Source organism: Balaenoptera physalus (genome assembly GCF_965194825.1).
Source record: "Balaenoptera physalus genome assembly, chromosome: 1".
NCBI classification, from domain to species: Eukaryota; Metazoa; Chordata; class Mammalia; order Artiodactyla; family Balaenopteridae; genus Balaenoptera; species Balaenoptera physalus.
The window spans coordinates 36,496,596-36,515,270 of NC_138882.1; the positions used below are offsets into that span (position 1 = coordinate 36,496,596).

The 18,675-nt window shown below is 39.3% G+C and overlaps 1 protein-coding gene across 1 annotated transcript in view; it reads left to right on the plus strand.

The window, feature by feature from the left end:
* Positions 1-18,675, plus strand: part of LOC309663182 (centrosomal protein of 78 kDa-like) — a 58,831-nt gene that overhangs the window by 18,236 nt on the left and 21,920 nt on the right. Inside the window, 7 exon segments of the mRNA XM_082466722.1 lie at positions 4,349-4,799; positions 4,802-4,846; positions 7,968-8,117; positions 8,120-8,136; positions 8,228-8,300; positions 9,355-9,458; positions 11,465-11,639. Of these exon segments, the coding sequence (XP_082322848.1) occupies positions 4,382-4,799; positions 4,802-4,846; positions 7,968-8,117; positions 8,120-8,136; positions 8,228-8,300; positions 9,355-9,458; positions 11,465-11,639 (982 nt within the window). The 5' untranslated portion in view covers positions 4,349-4,381.

Below are 18,675 nucleotides of genomic sequence, written 5' to 3' on the forward strand. Positions count from 1 at the left end.
GTGAGGGTGTGGAGCCGTCTGGCCGCAGGTCACAGGCTTTGCCTGTCGGAAAGGAGGGCTGCGATGGGGCTGTGCCGACGGAAGGGGAGGATGGAGCCGCCGACAGTCCCCGTTTGCCAGGCAGAGCTTCATCGTGGACCCTGTTCTCAGCAGCCGTGCGCAGCAGGGACACCCAGGCCTGGCGAGTCTGCGCCCCACCCAGGGCCGCTGGGTTCCTGTGCGGCAGCCCGGCATCTCCTGCTGAGAAACCCCAGAGACTGTGCTCCGTCCCCCAAGCCCACTGCAGCGCTGCAGAGCCCAAGGGGATTGGGGCTTCACCCCAAACTTGAGGAAGCCACACCTGGGGGCCGCGGCACAAGTGCAGGTCCCACCATCCCCACAGGAGCAGACACCGCAGAGGGTCTATGTTTTGGAAGTAAATTTAGAGTAACAGGTTTTACACACAGAATCTTAGAGCTGGGAAAATCCTTTGTGTCATTCATGTAGCTTCATAAGATTTTTTTTTTAATGAGAGGATGGATTTCCTTGAGCAAGAGTGAATTTCCAGGAATGGGTCCCTGGATACCAAGGACTGTTTTGGGGAAGAAAGACGAATCTATTCTGTGAACGCCTTATAGAACTTATTCTATATTGTAGTTCTGTCTGGAAACACATGTACCGTTGGTCTTTGTAGCAGCCCTTAACATCCTCAAGAGAAGCTCTCATTTCCCCATTAGTACTTGTTATAGACGGAATATTTGGGTCCCCCCAGCATTCACATGTTGACACCCTACCTCCAATGTGATGGTATTAGAAGGTGGGTCTTTTGGGATTTCATGAGGTCATCGGGATGGAGCCCTCAGGATGAGATTCTTACCCTTGTGAGAGTCATGAGAGAGCTGGCTTTTTCTCTCTGCTCTCTGCCCTGTGAGGACACAATGAGAAGTGGACAGTCTGCAACCCAGAAAAGAATCCTCACCAGAAGGTGATGATCCCGGCACCTAGATCTAGATCTCAGACTTCCAGCCTCCAGGACTGAGAAATACATTTTTGTTGTTTACAAGCCCACACCCCGCTCCGTTTATGGTACTTTGTGACAGCAGCCCAAACTGACTTAGCACTCTTTTCTTCAAGTAAATGAAAGAATTTGTGGAGCCCATCCATTTTATGATACAATTGCCCAAATAACCAAGATTCTCTCTATGCACTCTGATTTGTCAACTTTTTTATTTATCAAAATTGTTATAAAAAAAGTTTCCATATTTTTTCCTAATAAATTGTTTCCAATCCATGTTGTCACTATAATGGTTCTATGATATTAATAATTTGAGCCCTAATACCCTGCTTAAAATAATCATTTATTTGTCTTATGAATAAGTGCAGGGTTCAAATGCAAAAGTTTTAAAAGGATATACTGTGTAAAACATCTATGTCACCCCTCTGAAGGAAAGAAGGAGGGAAGAAAGGAAGGAAGGAAGGAAAAAACATTGAATTTGCCCTCAGTTTAGCTGCCACTTCCTAAGGGAAGCCCTTTCCAACTCCAGACCCCCAGGCATCACAAATAAGCTCTCATGGGACACTGTCCATACTGTTGCACGTCATGTTTCCTGAAAAGCTGATTCTGAGACAAGGACAGACATTCCGGAAGTTTCTTTGGGTGTGTATTTTGGGATAAACATAGAAATACCATATGACTCAGCAATTCCACTCCTAAATCATTAAAAACAAACACTCAAACAAATCTGCATACACACATGTTTATAGCAACACTATTCACAATAGAAAAATCATGGAAATAACCGAAATGTCCATCAATGGATGAACGAATAAACAAATTGTGGTATATACCTACAGTGGAATAGTAATTCAGTCATAAAAAGGAATGGAGCAATTAAATATCAAACAATTACACGGCCAAAAACATTCTTTAAAAAAATGAAATACTACTACATATTACAGTGTGGATGACTCTCGCAAACATCATGCTAAGTGAAAGATGCCAGACACGAAGGTCATACATTGCATGATTCCATTTATCTGAAATATCCAGAATAAGTAAATCGATAGAGAAAGAAAGCAGATTGGTGGTCTCCAGGGCCTGGCAGAGAGAGCGAAGTAGTATCTTCTTAATGGGTACAGAGTTTCTGTTTGGGGTGATAAAAATGTTTGTGGGAAGAAAAAAATTTTTAATTGGAAAATGATTGATTAAAAACAGAAGTCTGTGGGGTATTTCTTGGTACTGCCTTTCTCAATTTCGACAGTAAATGGTCAAGTACACAGTAAATGGTCAAGTGCAGCAGCCATGGTTTGAGAAAGAAATGATGACCAGGGCTCAGAACACTCACTCAGGGACGAGGGTGAGGGTCACCCCACCAAGTAAGCCATCCATTTTAGCAGAGATAATATCCAAGGATGAGGGGACTTGAGAATGGATAGCACAGGAGGGAGACAATGACTATCAGTTGTGGCCTTGAGGCCACCTACAGTAACAGAGGCTATAGTTCGACCCACTGACGCTCCTTTCACTGGTAGTTCATCTCACTCACCCTCTCCCCTAAAAACGATCCATGGAAACTATGAAAGAGTTGTTTCCAGAACTTATGCAAAGACGTTGATCCAAGTAAAGGCAACAAAAGCAAAAATAAACAAGTGGGGCTATATCCAACTAAAAAACACAACAAAGGAAACCAACAACAAAATGAAAAGGCAACCTACCGAATGGGAGAAAATTTTTACATATCATATATCCTATAAGGCGTTAGTATTCAAATTATATGAAGAACTAATACCAAAAAAATAGAAAAAATATCCAACTAAGAAATGGGCAGAGAGTCTGAATAGACTTTTTTACCAAGAAGATACAGAGATGGCCAGCAGATAATTAAGAAGACACCTAAAATCACTAATCAGCAGAGAAATGCAAATCAAACCACAAGGAGATGTCACCTCATACCTGTTAGAATGGCTAATATCAAAAAGACAGGAACTAACAAGTGTTGGCAAGGGTGTGGAGAAAAGGGAAGCCTTGTGCACTGTTGGTAGGAATGTAGATTGTTGCAGCCACTATGGAAAACAGTATGGAGGTCCTCAAAAACTTAAAAATAAAACTATCATACGATCCGGCAATTCCACTACTTGGTATTTGTATGAAGGAAACAGAAACACTAATTCAAAATGAAATCTGTACCCCCATATTCATTGCAGCATTATTTACAATAGCCAAGACTTGGAAACCCTTGTGTTCATTGATGGATAAATGGATAAAAGACATTAGGCATATATATATGCCAAATTATTTATATATATATATATATATATATATATATATATATAAAATTCAGCCATGAGAAAGAAACAAATCCTGCCATTTGTGACATGAATGGACCTTGAGGACCTTATTCTAGGTAAAATATGTCAGACAGAGAAAGAAAAATCCTGTATGATCTCACTTTATATGGAATTTTAAAAAAAGCTCATAGATACATAGACTGGTGGTTACCAGAGGCAGGGGGTGGAGGGTGGGTGAAATGGGTAAAGGTGGTCAATATGTACAAACTGGCAGTTATAAGTCCTGGGGATGTGGCTATAGTTAATAATATCGTATTGCATATTTAAAAGTTGCTAAGAAAGTAGATCTTAAAAGTCCTCATCACAAGAAAAAAAGATTTCTACCATGTATGGTAATGGATGTTAACTAGACATACTGTGGTGATCATTTTTTAAATTGAAGTGTAGTGGATTTACAGTATTATACTGTAATAATATATTAGAACACAGTGATTCAATATTTTTATAGATTATACTCCATTTAAAGTTATTATAAAACATTGGTTATCCTTATAGCTTATTTATTTTATGCATAGTAGTTTGTGCCTCTTAATCCCCTCCCTTACCCCTATCTTGCCCCTCCCCCCTTTCCTCTACCCACTGGTAACCACTGCTTTGACGTCTATATCTGTGAGTTCATTTCCTTTCTGTTACATTTATTCTTTATTTTTTAGATTCCACATACGAGTGATAACATACCGTATTTGTCTTTCTTTGTTTGACTTATTTCAGTAAGCATAATAGTGTTGCAGCAAAAATAGAAATGAAGTTTTTCCTCTCCTGAAAATAAGGAAAGTAAAGGGGACAGTGAACAGGCTAGAGAAGACACATAAACTGGCCTGAAAGGGTTAATCGATCCTAGTTTTATTTAAACTGTTACTAATCTGTAGTGTCTGTAACTAGGTTTATCTTTCACAAAGCTAAATTACATTCTGTTCCTATCACTCCCTAGCTGTCTATGTAAATGACATCCTGCATCTGGTGCTTAAGCTCCCTGCCCTCTCTTGTAGCCAATCACCCTGTGTAGCTGTTTGCATTTCAGGAAACAGATGGCAGGCAGATAAGGCCGAGGCAAATGAACCCAATTACCGGTCCGCCGGACCCAATTACCGGACTGCCTGACGCCAGCGATGCCGGTTTTGAAATAATGCAAGAAGAAGAATGCAGGACTTTTACCACTTTGCTCCTTATTGTGACTCCCTGGACTGCGGTGGCCGCCCGAGGGGCGGGGATGCCAGCTGGGATCTCCAGGCGTGTGTGGTCATCGTGTCTGCAGCCAGAGTCCCCGAGGCCACGCTCGGCCCATAATCACTCAGTGAAGCTGCGCCGCGACAGCGCGGCCAACTTTTTCTGGCACTGTGAGGACCTGTGCGCATTGCAGGATTCGGTGCCTCTGCCCGCCGTGCGCGCCTCCCTGAGGGAGGGCCTGCTGGACTTCAACGCCGACCGCCTCCGTGGGGTGGACGGGGCGCCGCCCCTGAGCACCCTCTGCCCCCGATCTGTATCCAGAGCTTCTTCCAGCCACGGCTTGGCGAGACGGGTTTGTAGTTCCCGCTTCCGGGGGCTCTCGTGTGGGTGCTGCAAAGCGGGGTTTTAGATGGTGCAAGGTGGAGGGTGGGCACTAGAACCGGTGCCCAGTGCCTGGGTGTGCGTGCACTAGACGGGGCATGCGGCCTAGGACTCCTGCCAGCTCGGTGACCCCGGCCAAGTGCTTTAAGTCTTCTAGGTCTCAGTGTTCTCATCTGTAGCATGGGCTGAACAGGACTCACTCTCTGTGGTGGTTACAAGGTCGCATTCTGTTAATGCTTGTAGACTCTACAATGTAGAACGCTTAGCGCAGTTTGGAGCATCGTTAATTGTTTGACAGATGTTACCTGGTCTGTTGAACGACTTTGCCTGGTACATGCCAAAGCGTTTAGGAAATGGATATATCCCAGCTTCATTTCCTTTCCATTAAAACAGGGCTCAGGGAAAAAAAATATTTTTTTCAATAGTCGTATCATATAGTGGAAAGAGCACTGGTGTGAAGGCAGCTTAGGGTTTGAATTCCAGGGCTTATGCTCTCTGTGGCCTGGGCAGGTTACTTTTGAACTACAATCCCCACACTTGTAAAATGACATGAAAAACCACTCTTTCTGTGGGTTCTTAGAATTAATTAAGCAGGTTATGTGTGTATAGTATCCTGGCACTTGAATGAGTTGTCAGAACCAAGGGCTGCTGGAGACGATGCTTCTGCCCTAGGTAATCTCCCCTTCTACTGGGCGGCAGGGAAACGCAAGCACAGTAGTCAGTGCTCTGGAAGAAGTGAGATCTGGTGCTACAGAGCACAGAATCTTTTTTTTTTTAATTTAATTTTTATTTTATATTGGAGTATAGTTGATTTACAATATTGTGTTAGTTTCAGGTGTACACAAAGTGATTCAAAGTGATTCCGTTATACATATATCCATTCTTTTTCAGATTCTTTTCCCATACAGGTTGTTACAGGATATGGAGTAGAGTTCCTTGTGCTATGCAGTAGGTCCTTGTTGATTATCTATTTTATATAGAGTCGTGTGTATATGTTAATCCCAAACTCCTAATGTATCCCTCCCCCCACCTTTCCCCTTTGCAGAGCACAGAATCTTGGAAGGGAAAGTTCAGGGTAGGCTTCTTGGAGGAGGTGCCATCCTTTCTAAGGATATGTAGAAGCTCCTGGGGTGGCAGGAGGGAGCAGTGTGTGTCAAAGTTTGAGAAATATAAGAAAATATGGCAATACTAAGGTACAGGACTGGAACTCTGGGTTTGGGAAAGAAATGAGAGTTGATACTGGAAACCTAGTGGGGTCCAACAGAAAGCGGCCTTCTTTATCCTGTCATAAGTTTAGATGTTTATCCTGAAGGCTGTGGGAAACCCTAAAGAACAGTGAGATGGACTTCTGGTTTAGAGACTCACTCGGACCTCCATGTGGAAAGCACTTGATTGGGTGCAGGGTGAATTGTAATCTAAGGGTCCCACTTAAGTTATAAAATGTTGGACTGGATTTTGCAGATCCGAGAGAGAATGGGTGTGGCCTGGTGACCAGTTAGAAAAGGGAGGGCAGCAAGTGTGGGTGACAGTTTACAGCTGCATCTTTTTGTGAGATACAGAGCACAGTACGAAGGGATTGGCCGGGGGGAGAGGATCTTACTTCATCTTCAGTGCTTTAGAGGGGCCTGGTAGACAGGTCTGGGCCCAAGGTACAGATCTGGGCTTTTTGGGAGGACAGGTGTTTGACGGCATGGGAGAGACTTAGGTTACCCACAAGAAGATCCAAAGAATCATAGGTCTGAGGGCTTTTTAAATGGGTATATTGAGGATGTTTATAAGCTGAAAGAAAGTAGCCAGCAGAGAAAGGGTGTGAAGATCTAGGAGAGGAAATGATTGTTATTTGTTTTCAAAAAGCTGAATACTTATTGTGTGCCTGGCCTTTCTCTAGGATCTGGGGTTCTCGCCATGTGTTATCTCTTCTGCAAGGACAGTTCAACTCATCCCCGGATGAAGAGAAGTCAGATTATTCTTTGCATCCCATTCAGGTGCAAGAACTGTTCTGTACCTCTGAAGGGACTTTACTTAACCAGGGTAATAAGTTAGAAATCAAAAGAAATTAGAGCTGGAAGGGAACTTAAAGGCCACTGTACTTAATTTTGCCTAATATTTAACCTTGATTGTAAGAAAAATTTATGGCAGAGCCCATTCTCTTCAGAGTTCCTTCACTGAACTTTCTTTATGTCTTTCATCCAGTGGGTCTAGCTTGTAGATTTTGGCCTCCTCCTAAATTTGCTTCTTCATCCACATTACATTTTGCCTGGACTATGGCAGAAGCTCCTGGGTGGTTTCGTGGCCCCTGGACTCAGTTCCTCTAAGTTCATCTGCCTACTCGGGTTGAGTGATCTTCTATCATGAAAAGATACGCCTAAAATAATGCTGCTAATGACTTGCCCACACAGAGTTAGTGCGTACTAGCCGCCCAGCGTGTGCTCTGCACAGAGGCGTGTAGTCTGAACTGTGCTCTGCCAAGCCTCCTGGGGCTCTTTGGCCCTGAGGAAGGAGAGCTTTTTGTGATCACTCCCTTTATCTAATTGGTCCTTCAGCAGCGGGGCACCTTTTTCTAATCAGCGGAGGCACCCTTACTCAGCCAGTGGTAGCCCCAGGGCTCATCACCTGTGGGATACAAGCCATGCTGTCTCCCAGGCTTGATTCGACCAACATCTCTATTTTCTGTCCCTTCTCACACTTGGACCCCTGGCGTTTAGTTATCCTCACCTGCAGTATTTACAGTGCGCAGCAGGTGTCAGGCTTGAGTGTCTTTGCACAGGTGCTCCCTCTGCAGTTAATGCACCTCCTCCTCCAACTCTGCATAGCTTCATCTTTCTCGATTGTACTTCAGGGTTATCATGAAGCCGTCACTTAGATATAACTTTTTGCCTCCATAGGAACCTCTGTGCATAAAGGTTATGGTTCTTTATCTCATGTGATTGAAAATTTGAGTTTATACATGTCCCTCCTTAATGAGGCTTTAAGGGCAGTGGTCGTTTCTAATCCTTAGCACACAGCAGATGCTGTTTTTTCTTTTTAGATGCTCTTTAACGGTGATAAAATGTATGGTTTAAATCACTCATTTTACAATAATTTTGCTTTAGGTTCTGACAGAAATAAAGTTTCCAGAAGTCGTGTTCCTGCAATAAGAAATAAAGATGTGATCTTCCAGTTGTGTAAAGCTCTTAAATGCTGTGTAAGTGCGTCGGGTGTGCTAAGGAACCTGGAGCTAAATGGGCTAGTTCTGAGAGAGACTAAACTACGTTAACAAAGGTAAGCCTTCATTGTCTCCTGTCAACATTTGATAGTTGCGTTTGTGTCAAACTAAACGGTTAAAATTTTAAACTGTTCCTCCCCATTAAAGGGACTGAATAAATCGGCCACTTTGGGGCACCTGTGTCTTGCGAATTGTCCAATTGGAGATGGAGGTTTAGAAAGTGAGTTTCAGTCTTGAAACCCTACCCATCAGACTGGTCTCGTGATTTCCTACACACCATGTTACTTGCTGTCTACCTTTTCTTGGTGTTGTTCATGCCTGGATTGTCTCCTGTACCTGCTCAAACCTTGGTCCATTCTCATTTGTACCATGGAGGTTTGTCATGCTGGATACTGTCAGAATTAATTTTACTTAAGTTTGTGTTAAGCTGCAAAGTGCACATTTTGTATATTTTCTGTTTTTTGTGTTTGTTTATATTTTTATGGTTTCTCTTCAAGAAATATTATGAGAAGGGAAATAGCAAGATGTAAAGAGCAAAAAAGTCATCATTCTCTTTAAATTGTTAGAACATCTATCTGCAATCATAATTATAATGCACTGTGGTATGTGTTAAAATAGGAAATATATGTAATGTCCCGTAGGAGCAGCAAAGTCAGTGGTGTTAGTGGGGGTGTGTCATGGAAGTAATCACAAAGCAGGTGACTGTTGGTTGGGGTCCTGGAACATTAGTGTGTGTTCCCTGTGTCCAGTAGTGGCCTGGAGGGGTCAGGAAGCCTGCCTTTCAATTTGAGGGAAGAGAGGGTTTGAGGTCCTCTCTCTCATATTGCTCTAATATACTGCATAGCACCTCATAACATACTGGGTTTATAGTTGACATTTAAATCACTGATTGATCATCAAGGTTGGGATGTATCATTGGAAATGAAAATAGGAAGAGTCTTATGCTTTTTAGGTTTTTCCTTTTTTTCCTATGTCTCAAAAGGTACGTAGTACTTTACTGAGTGGTTGGGAATTAAGTTTCCAGTATTCAGTGTATTCAGTTTTAGTATCTAAAAAGAATTAAACTGTTGATGTAAAGTGGAATAACACTTTGTTACTGACAAGTTTTAGAATGCATCTGTTTGTCAATTACCTGTTTGGGAAGATTGTAGTTAATGATTTTAAGAATGTGGCTATAAACTTCCAATTGACCTAAGAAAAGCAAATAAGTTAAGACTGACAAATGTATAGGCTCTTCATCTTATTGTGTGTGTGGTTTTTTTTTTTCCTTTCAGTTATTTGTCAAGGTATAAGGAACTCTATCACTCTTAAGACAGTAGACGTCAGGGGCTATAATCTGAAATGGCAGGGAGCAGATCACAAGGTCAAGATCTTAAAGGTGATTTTATGTTTAAACTTCCATGAAAACATATGTGATTGAAGCACATTAACATATTGATACAATTGGCAGTTAATTTTTGTCTTTTAATACATGTGAGTGCAGCTTTCATTTTGTTGAAAGAATATGACCAGTTTTCAGTTTGGGATTCTACCATTTAGTAAAGATAGTCCACTTAATTTTAGAAATAAGAGATTTAATATATAATACATAATAATACTTTTATGTATTTTTAGTTACTGAAAACTTTGATTGTGATACTGTGAAGAGAGTATGCCATTATAGTCTTCAAGACTTAAATGAATCAAGTGTTTATTAGCTGCTGTAATTAATAAAGTCATAAAAATCACTACATCAGCAATTTGTAAATACAGTTTTTAAAATAATGCCTTAACAACTTTACAGTGGTTATAATGACTGTATTTAGGCCTAAAGTTATTTAATAATTTGACATAAAGCCTTTTTAATAGTTTGATGGTACAGATCAGGGATAGGTAAACTATGGCTGGTGGGCCAGATCCAGCCCGTCGCCTGGTTTTGTAAAGAAAGTGTTTCTGGAACATAGTCGCACCCATTGTTTACATGGTAGTTGTGACTACTTTCACCCTACACCAGTGGGGCAGAGTAGTTACACCAGAAACTGTAAAGCCCAGAAAGCTGGAAATGTTTAGATTTAGATTTGAAAAATTGAAAAATTCTTTGAGCCTATACAGGGCAAGTCCATTAACCCCTGGGGTAGAAAACAGTCAAGAACTTGGGTGCCAAAGCCAAATGGCCTAGGTTCAAATTCCCTTTCTCCCTTTTCATAGCATTTGACCATGGGCAAATCACTTAACGTCTATGCCTCATTATGAGGTTTAAATGAACTCATTTGTATAAATAGTGCCTGGCACATACTAAGCACTGTGTAAGTGATTGGTGTTATTTCTGCTTGGAGCTTTTATAAGTTATTGTTAATAGAAAAATGACACTAATGATTTTCCTTTTAGAGTATCAAAGGCACTTTGAGTCTTTTATATTTTCAAGAATGTAATAAGACTTTTTCCATTTAAAGTCAGTGTTGCCTGTTACCCAAATTTATTTTATGAATATAAAGAATTGAATGTCTTTAAGACAAGACTTGTGGTTAAATGTCAAACCATTATTTTCCCAAGGCACATCAAACTGGCTCTGCATAGTCCAGGCCTCTAAAGTTTGTGTGCATACCCTAGGTAGCATGTGAGATCCATTTTGTAAATATAGTTTTTAAAATAATGCTTGGGACTTCCCTGGCGGTCCAGCAGTTAAGACTCTGCGCTCCCAATGAAGGGGGCCTGGGTTCGATCCCTGCTCAAGGAACTAGATCCCACGTGCCTGCTGTAACTAAGAGCCCATATGCCACAACTAAATATCCAGCATGCTGCAACTAAAGACCCGGTGCAGCCAAACAAACAAATAAATACATATTTTTTAAAAATAAATAAAATAATGCCTTAGGAGTTAGGAAAAGAAAATATTAGAACCTATTTAGCTTTGTATCATTTAAAAAATATCTGTGTAGTTTATAATGTACATACATTATATGTATAGAACTTCATGTATATAATTTGCTAAAAAATAAGATGCATATTAAAAAGTTTTCTTAGGGGTTGCCCAGTCAGGTGTTTGGAGACCATTGGAGGACAGAATGATGAAATTTAGAGCCTCAGCAATGATAGAATTTAGAACCAGTTCCCTGACTTAGAAGATAAGGAAAATAATTCATAGACTGTAATTGAGTTGTCCAACTTTACATAACTGTTCAAAAGCAGGTCATCCAGTGGCTGGAATCTAATCACTGACCGACTAGAATCTGGGTCACTGGACTCATAAACCAGAACTGACTGTTTAATTTCTCAGGTTGATTCTCCTGGCATATATGCTTGATATGTGTGTGTGTAAATCTCTGACATAATAAACCATACTCAGTAGGCACACCCTGTTTCCTTATTCAAGCATCGTAATTTCATCCCATTAAATCTTTGAAGTATCAGACTACCAGAAGGCATGAAGAAACCTGGGCTGAGAGTCTTCATTCCAGGAGACCTGATCTTGACGGTATGGCTGGTTTGAGGCACATCACTCTGAACTGCAGCACGCTCATTGGTGACCTGGGTGCAAGTGCTTTAGCAGAATCTCTTAGTGAGGATTTATGGCTTAGAGGTAAATTCTAAAATTGAAAATATTGAATTTTTAATATGATATATGCTTAGCTTTTGGCATGATACTATTGTGATAGGATTTTTTTAAAGCCTTATTTTACTGATAGCTTTTATTTTGCTTTTAAACTTTCTCTAAGAGTTGCATATATTCTTTACAGAAAATACAGAGTAACAAGAGAACAATTACCTATAATCTTAATACCCAGACATAATCACTGTTCATTTTGGTACATACACTTTCAGTCTTTTATTTTTCTATAAATATATTTGTACACTTAGGGATTACAAAAATAGAATTGTAGTATACTTGCTATTTCATATTCCTGCTTTTTTCACTTAATGATGTATCATGTAGTATTCCATCATATTGATGTCCCATAGTTTAATCAATTCTTTGCAATTAGATTTAGACAGTTTGCTTTTCCCTGTCAGAAACAATGTGAATACGTTTTATATACGTCTCTGTGTCCATTGGGATTACTTCTGTAGAATAAGGTCCTAGAAGTGGAATGACTAAGTGTGACATATTTTTAAGACTTTTTTTTTTAATACTGCAAGTTCTTATTAGGCATCAATTTTATACACATCAGTGTATACATGTCAATCCCAATCGCCCAATTCAGCACAGCACCATCCCCACCCCACCGCGGTTTTCCCCCCTTGGTGTCCATACGTTTGTTCTCTACATCTGTGTCTCAACTTCTGCCCTGCAAACTAGCTCATCTGTACCATTTTTCTAGGTTCCACATGCATGTGTTAATATACGATATTTGTTTTTCTCTTTCTGACTTACTTCACTCTGTATGACAGTCTGTAGATCAATCCACGTCTCAACAAATGACTCGATTTCGTTCCGTTGTATGGCTGAGTAATATTCCATTGAATATATGTACCACAACTTCTTTATCCATTCGTCTCTCGATGGGCATTTAGGTTGCTTCCATGTCCTGGCTATTGTAAATAACACTGCAATGAACATTGGGGTTCATGTGTCTTTTTGAATTATGGTTTTCTCTGGGTAAATGCGCAGTAGTGGGATTGCTGGATCATATGGTAATTCTATATTTAGTTTTTTAAGGAACCTCCATACTGTTCTCCATAGTGGCTGTATCAATTTACATCCCCACCAACAGTGCAAGAGGGTTCCCTTTTCTCCACACCCTCTCCAGCATTTGTTGTTTGTAGATTTTCTGATGATGCCCATTCTAACTGGTGTGAGGTGATACCTCATTGTAGTTTTGATTTGCATTTCTCTAATAATTAGTGATGTTGAGCCGCTTTTCATGTGCTTCTTGGCCATCTGTATGTCCTCTTTGGAGAAATGTCTATTTAGGTCTTCTGCCCATTTTTGGATTGGGTTGTTTGTTTCTTTAATATTGAGCTGCATGAGCTGTTTATCTATTTTGGAGATTAATCCTTTGTCCATTGATTCATTTGCGAATATTTTCTCCCATTCTGAGGGTCGTCTTTTCGTCTTGTTTATGGTTTCCTTTGCTGTGCAAAAGCTTTGAAGTTTCATTAGGTCCCATTTGTTTATTTTTGTTTTTACTTCCATTACTCTAGGAGGTGGATCCAAAAAGATCTTGCTGTGATTTATGTCAAAGAGTGTTCTTCCTATGTTTTCCTCTAAGAGTTTTATAGTGTCCGGTCTTACATTTAGGTCTCGAATCCATTTTGAGTTTATTTTTGTGTATGGTGTTAGGGAGTGTTCTAATTTCATTCTTTTACATGTAGCTGTCCAGTTTTCCCAACACCGCTTATTGAAGAGACTGTCTTTTCTCCATTGTCTATCTTTGCCTCCTTTGTCATATATTAGTTGACCATAGGTGTGTGGGTTTATCTCTGGGCTTTCTATCTTGTTTCATTGATCTATGTTTCTGTTTTTGTGCCAGTACCATATTATCTTGATTACTGTAGCTTTGTAGTATAGTCTGAAGTCAGGGAGTCTGATTCCTCCAGCTCTGTTTTTTTCCCTCAAGACTGCTTTGGCTCTTCGGGGTCTTTTGTGTCTCCATACGAATCTTAAGATTATTTGTTTTAGTTCTGTAAAAAATGCCATTGGTCATTTGATAGGGATTGCATTGAATCTGTAGATTGCTTTGGGTAGTATAGTCATTTTCACGATATTGATTCTTCTAATCCAAGAACATGGTGTATCTCTCCATCTGTTGGTATCATCTTTAATTTGTTTCATCAGTGTCTTATAGTTTTCTGCATACAGGTCTTTTGTCTCCTTAGGTAGGTTTATTCCTAGGTATTTTATTCTTTTGGTTGCTATGGTAAATGGGAGTGTTTCCATAATTGCTCTTTCAGATTTTTCATCATTACTGTATAGGAATGCAAGAGATTTCTGTGCATTAACTTTGTATTGTGCAACTTTACCAAATTCATTGATTAGCTCTAGTAGTTTTCTGGTGGCATCTTTAGGATTCTCTATGTATAGTATCATGTCATCTGCAAACAGTGACAGTTTTACTTCTTCTTTTCCAATTTGTATTCCTTTTATTTCTTTTTCTTCTCTGATTGCCGTGGCTAGGACTTCCAAAACTATGTTGAATAATAGTGGTGAGAGTGGACATCCTTGTCTCGTTCCTGATCTTAGAGGAAATGCTTTCAGTTTTTCACCATTGAGAATGATGTTTGCTGTGGGTTTGTCGTATATGGCCTTTATTATGTTGAGGTAGGTTCCCTCTATACCCACTTTCTGGAGAGTTTTTATCATAAATGGGTGTTGTATTTTGTCAAAACCTTTTTCTGCATCTATTGAGATGATCATATGGTTTTTATTCTTCAATTTGTTAATATGGTGTATCCCATTGATTGATTTGCGTATATTGAAGAATCCTTGCATCCCTGGCATAAATCCCACTTGATCATGGTGTATGATCCTTTTAATGTGTTGTTGGATTCTGTTTGCTAGTATTTTGTTGAGGATTTTTGCATTTATATTCATCAGTGATATTGGTCTGTAATTTTCTTTTTTTGTAGTATCTTTGTCTGATTTTGGTATCAGGGTGATGGTGGCCTCATAGAATGAGTTTGGGAGTGTTCCTTCCTCTGCAATTTTTTGGAAGAGTTTGAGAAGGATGGGTGTTAGCCCTTCTCTAAATGTTTGATAGAATTCACCTGTGAAGCCATCTGGTCCTGGACTTTTGTTTGTTGGAAGATTTTTAATCACAGTTTCAATTTCATTCCTTGTGATTGGTCTGTTCATATTTTCTGTTTCTTCCTGGTTCAGTCTTGGAAGGTTATACCTTTCTAAGAATTTGTCCATTTCTTCCAGGTTGTCCATTTTATTGGCATAAAGTCGCTTGTAGTAGTCTCTTAGGATGCTTTGTATTTCTGCAGTGTCTGTTGTAACTTCTTCTTTTTCATTTCTAATTTTATTGATTTGAGTCCTCTCCCTCTTTTTCTTGATGAGTCTGGCTAATGGTTTATCAATTTTGTTTATCTTCTCAAAGAACCAGCTTTTAGTTTTATTGATCTTTGCTATTGTTTTCTTTGTTTCTATTTCACTTATTTCTGCTCTGATCTTTATGATTTCTTTCCTCCTGCTAACTTTGGGTTTTGTTTGTTCTTCTTTCTCTAGTTCCTTTAGGTGTAAGGTTAGATTGTTTACTTCAGATTTTTCTTGTTTCTTGAGGTAGGCTTGTATAGCTATAAACTTCCCTCTTAGAACTGCTTTTGCTGCATCCCGTGGGTTTTGGATCATCGTGTTTTCATTGCCATATGTCTCTAGGTAATTTTTGATTTCCTCTTTGATTTCTGCAGTGATCTCTTGGTTATTTAGTAACGTATTGTTTAGCCTCCATGTGTTTGTGTATTTTACGTTTTTTTCCCCCTGTAATTGATTTCTAATCTCATAGTGCTGTGGTCAGAAAAGATGCTTGATGTGATTTCAATTTTCTTAACTTTACTGAGGCTTGATTTGTGACCCAAGATGTGATCTATCCTGGAGAGTGTTCTGTGCGCACTTGAGAAGAAAGTTTAATCTGCAGTTTTGGGATGGAATCTCCTATAAATATCAGTTAAATCTATCTGGTCTATTGTGTCATTTAGAGCTTCTGTTTCCTTATTTATTTTCATTTTGGATGATCTGTCCATTGGTGTAAGTGAGGTGTTAAAGTCCCCCACTATTATTGTGTTACTGTCGATTTCCTCTGTTATAGCTGTTAGCAGTTACCTTATGTATTGAGGTGCTCCTATGTTGGGTGCATATATATTTATAATTGTTATATCTTCTTCTTGGATTGATCCCTTGATCATTATGTAGTGTCCTTCCTTGTCTCTTGTAACATTCTTTATTTTAAAGTCTATTTTATGTGATATGGGTATAGCTACTCCAGCTTTCTTTTGATTTTCATTTGCATGGACTATCTTTTTCCATCCCCTCACTTTCAGTCTGTATGTGTCCCTAGGTCTGAAGTGGGTCTCTTGTAAACAGCATATTTTTGTGTCTTGTTTTTGTATCCATTCAGCAAGCCTGTGTCTTTTGGTTGGAGCATTTAATCCATTCACGTTTAAGGTAATTATCGATATGTATGTTCCTATGACCATTTTCTTAATTGTTTTGGGTTTGTTTTTGTAGATCCTTTTCTTCTCTTATGTTTCCCACTTAGAGAAGTTCCTTTAGCATTTGTTGTAGAGCTGGTTTGGTGGTGCTGAATTCTCTAAGCTTTTGCTTGTCTGTAAAGCTTTTGATTTCTCCATCGAATCTGAATGTGATCCTTGCCGGGTAGAGTAATCTTGGCTGTAGGTTCCTCCCTTTCATCACTTTAAGTATATCATGCCACTCCCTTCTGGCTTGTAGAGTTTCTGCTGAGAAATCAGCTGTTAACCTTAAGGGAGTTCCCTTGTATGTTTTTTATCGTTTTTCCCTCGCTGCTTTCAGTAATTTTTCTTTGTCTTTAATTTTTGCCAGTTTGATTACTATGTGTCTCAGCGTTTTAATCCTTGGGTTTATCCTGTATGGGACTTGCTGCACTTCCTGGACTTGGGTGGCTATTTCCTTTCCCATGCTAGGGAAGTTTTCGTCTATAATCTCTTCAAATATTTTCTCTGGTCCTTTCTCTCTCTCTTCTCCTTCTGGGACCCCTAATGCGAATGTTGTTGCATTTAATGTTGTCCCAGAGGTCTCTTAGGCTGTCTTCATTTCTTTTCATTCTTTTTTCTTTAGTCTTTTCTGCAGCAGTGAATTCCACCATTCTGTCTTCCAGGTCAGTTATTCGTTCTTCTGCCTTAGTTATTCTGCTGTTGATTCCTTCTAGTATTGTTTTCATTTCAGTTATTGTATTGTTCATCTCTGTTTGTTTATTCTTTAATTCTTCTAGGTGTTTGTTAAACATTTCTTGCATCTTCTCGATCTTTGCCTCTATTGTTTTTCCGAGATCCTGGATCATCTTCACTATCATTATTCTGAATTCTTTTTCTGGAAGGTTGCCTATCTCCATTTCATTGTGTTGTTTTTCTGGGGTTTTAGCTTGTTCCTTCATCTGGTATGTAGCCCTCTGCCTTTTCATCTTTTCTATCTTTCTGTGAATGTGGTTTTTGTTCAACAGGCTGCAGGATTGTAGTTCTTCTTGCTTCTGCCTTTTTAAGACTTTTGATACACATTGCCAAATTACCATCCAGAAATGCTATGCCAATTTGTAGTCCACCCCAACAGTGGATGTGAAGCCTGCCTCACACAAACACTGGCTTGTAGCACTTTTAAAAAAGTGTAAAACTACAAAAGTGAGTACCTCTCCCTTTTTCATGCAAGTGGGATTACTCCAAATGTTATAACTTTTTTCAGTTAATTTAGTGTGAGCATCTTAGCAAGTGAGTAAATTTGCATCTACTGCATGATTTTTTGTGACTGTTCAATGTTCCATTATATGAATATGCCACAGTACACATAGCTTATCCATTCTTGTATATAAGCTATGTCCAGTTTTTCAGTTCCAAATAGTATTCTGATATGTATCCTTGCCTATATCTCTGACTATTTCTTTTGGTTAAATACTTAGAAAGAGAGTTGTTGGATCAAAAGGGTGTACACATTTTAAAGGCTTGGCTTAATCTGATAGGAGAATAACCACATTTTGTTTTATTTTGTATTCATTTGATTTACTGGTGGGTTTACTGGCTGTTTGTATTAATTTGGCTACTTGGTTAATTATACCCTGTGTCCATTCTTCTGTAGTGAGAGTTTGTAATGGTTGTATCCTATCCTGTCAGATCCATATTTCTGACTTTCGATTTCTGTGTGTCGTTGGGTGTTGAAAGACTCCAGTTATTTTAATGTGATGGTCCACACAACACTTTTAAAAATGACTCATGATAGTTGCCTTTCATGTAATATGTTTTAATACCTGTGCTTTTGTGATGATCCCTTTTGTTTAAATGAGTAGGTTGTTCCGCCTCAGAACTACTAGAATTCATGATCATTTGTTCTAGTTTTTGTCTGACCTTTTACTGAGAGAGTTCTTGACCATCATACTTTCATGATAGGTTTTTAGTATGTATTGTGTATTCACACATTTTTAGAATTTGTTATTATTTGTATCCTCTTAGACTTGTCTTTTTTGTACTAAACTAACAGTTATTACATTTCTTCTCTTTCGTTTTCCCCTTTTAACTAGTTTCAAGTGTGATTTGAAGCTCATGATCATGATCAAAAGAATGCAGTGCATTTCTGAGCTCCACCAGTTTTTGCTTGTGAGGTTTACATGCCACTGCCGCCCTTCCTAATTATGAACTGAGATTCATTTTGTGATTTTTTTTGCTATAGGTTATATACAGTTATTTTTCAGTTCTATAATTGTAAAATATGTTGGATGATTTATTGGTACTAAAGGCAGGGTTATCATTGCACATCCAAAAAGAGGTTTTAGATTGGATTATGCATTGTGTGTGTGCATATACGTTTCTGTTTTTTTCCATACCCAAAATTACAAACCTGCCATGGCTGGTCTTGTGCAGGGCTCTTCCACACGTGAGAAAATGAGTGTTGTCTATATGTGAAATCTGTATAGACTTCGCAAGTGACCTTTTGT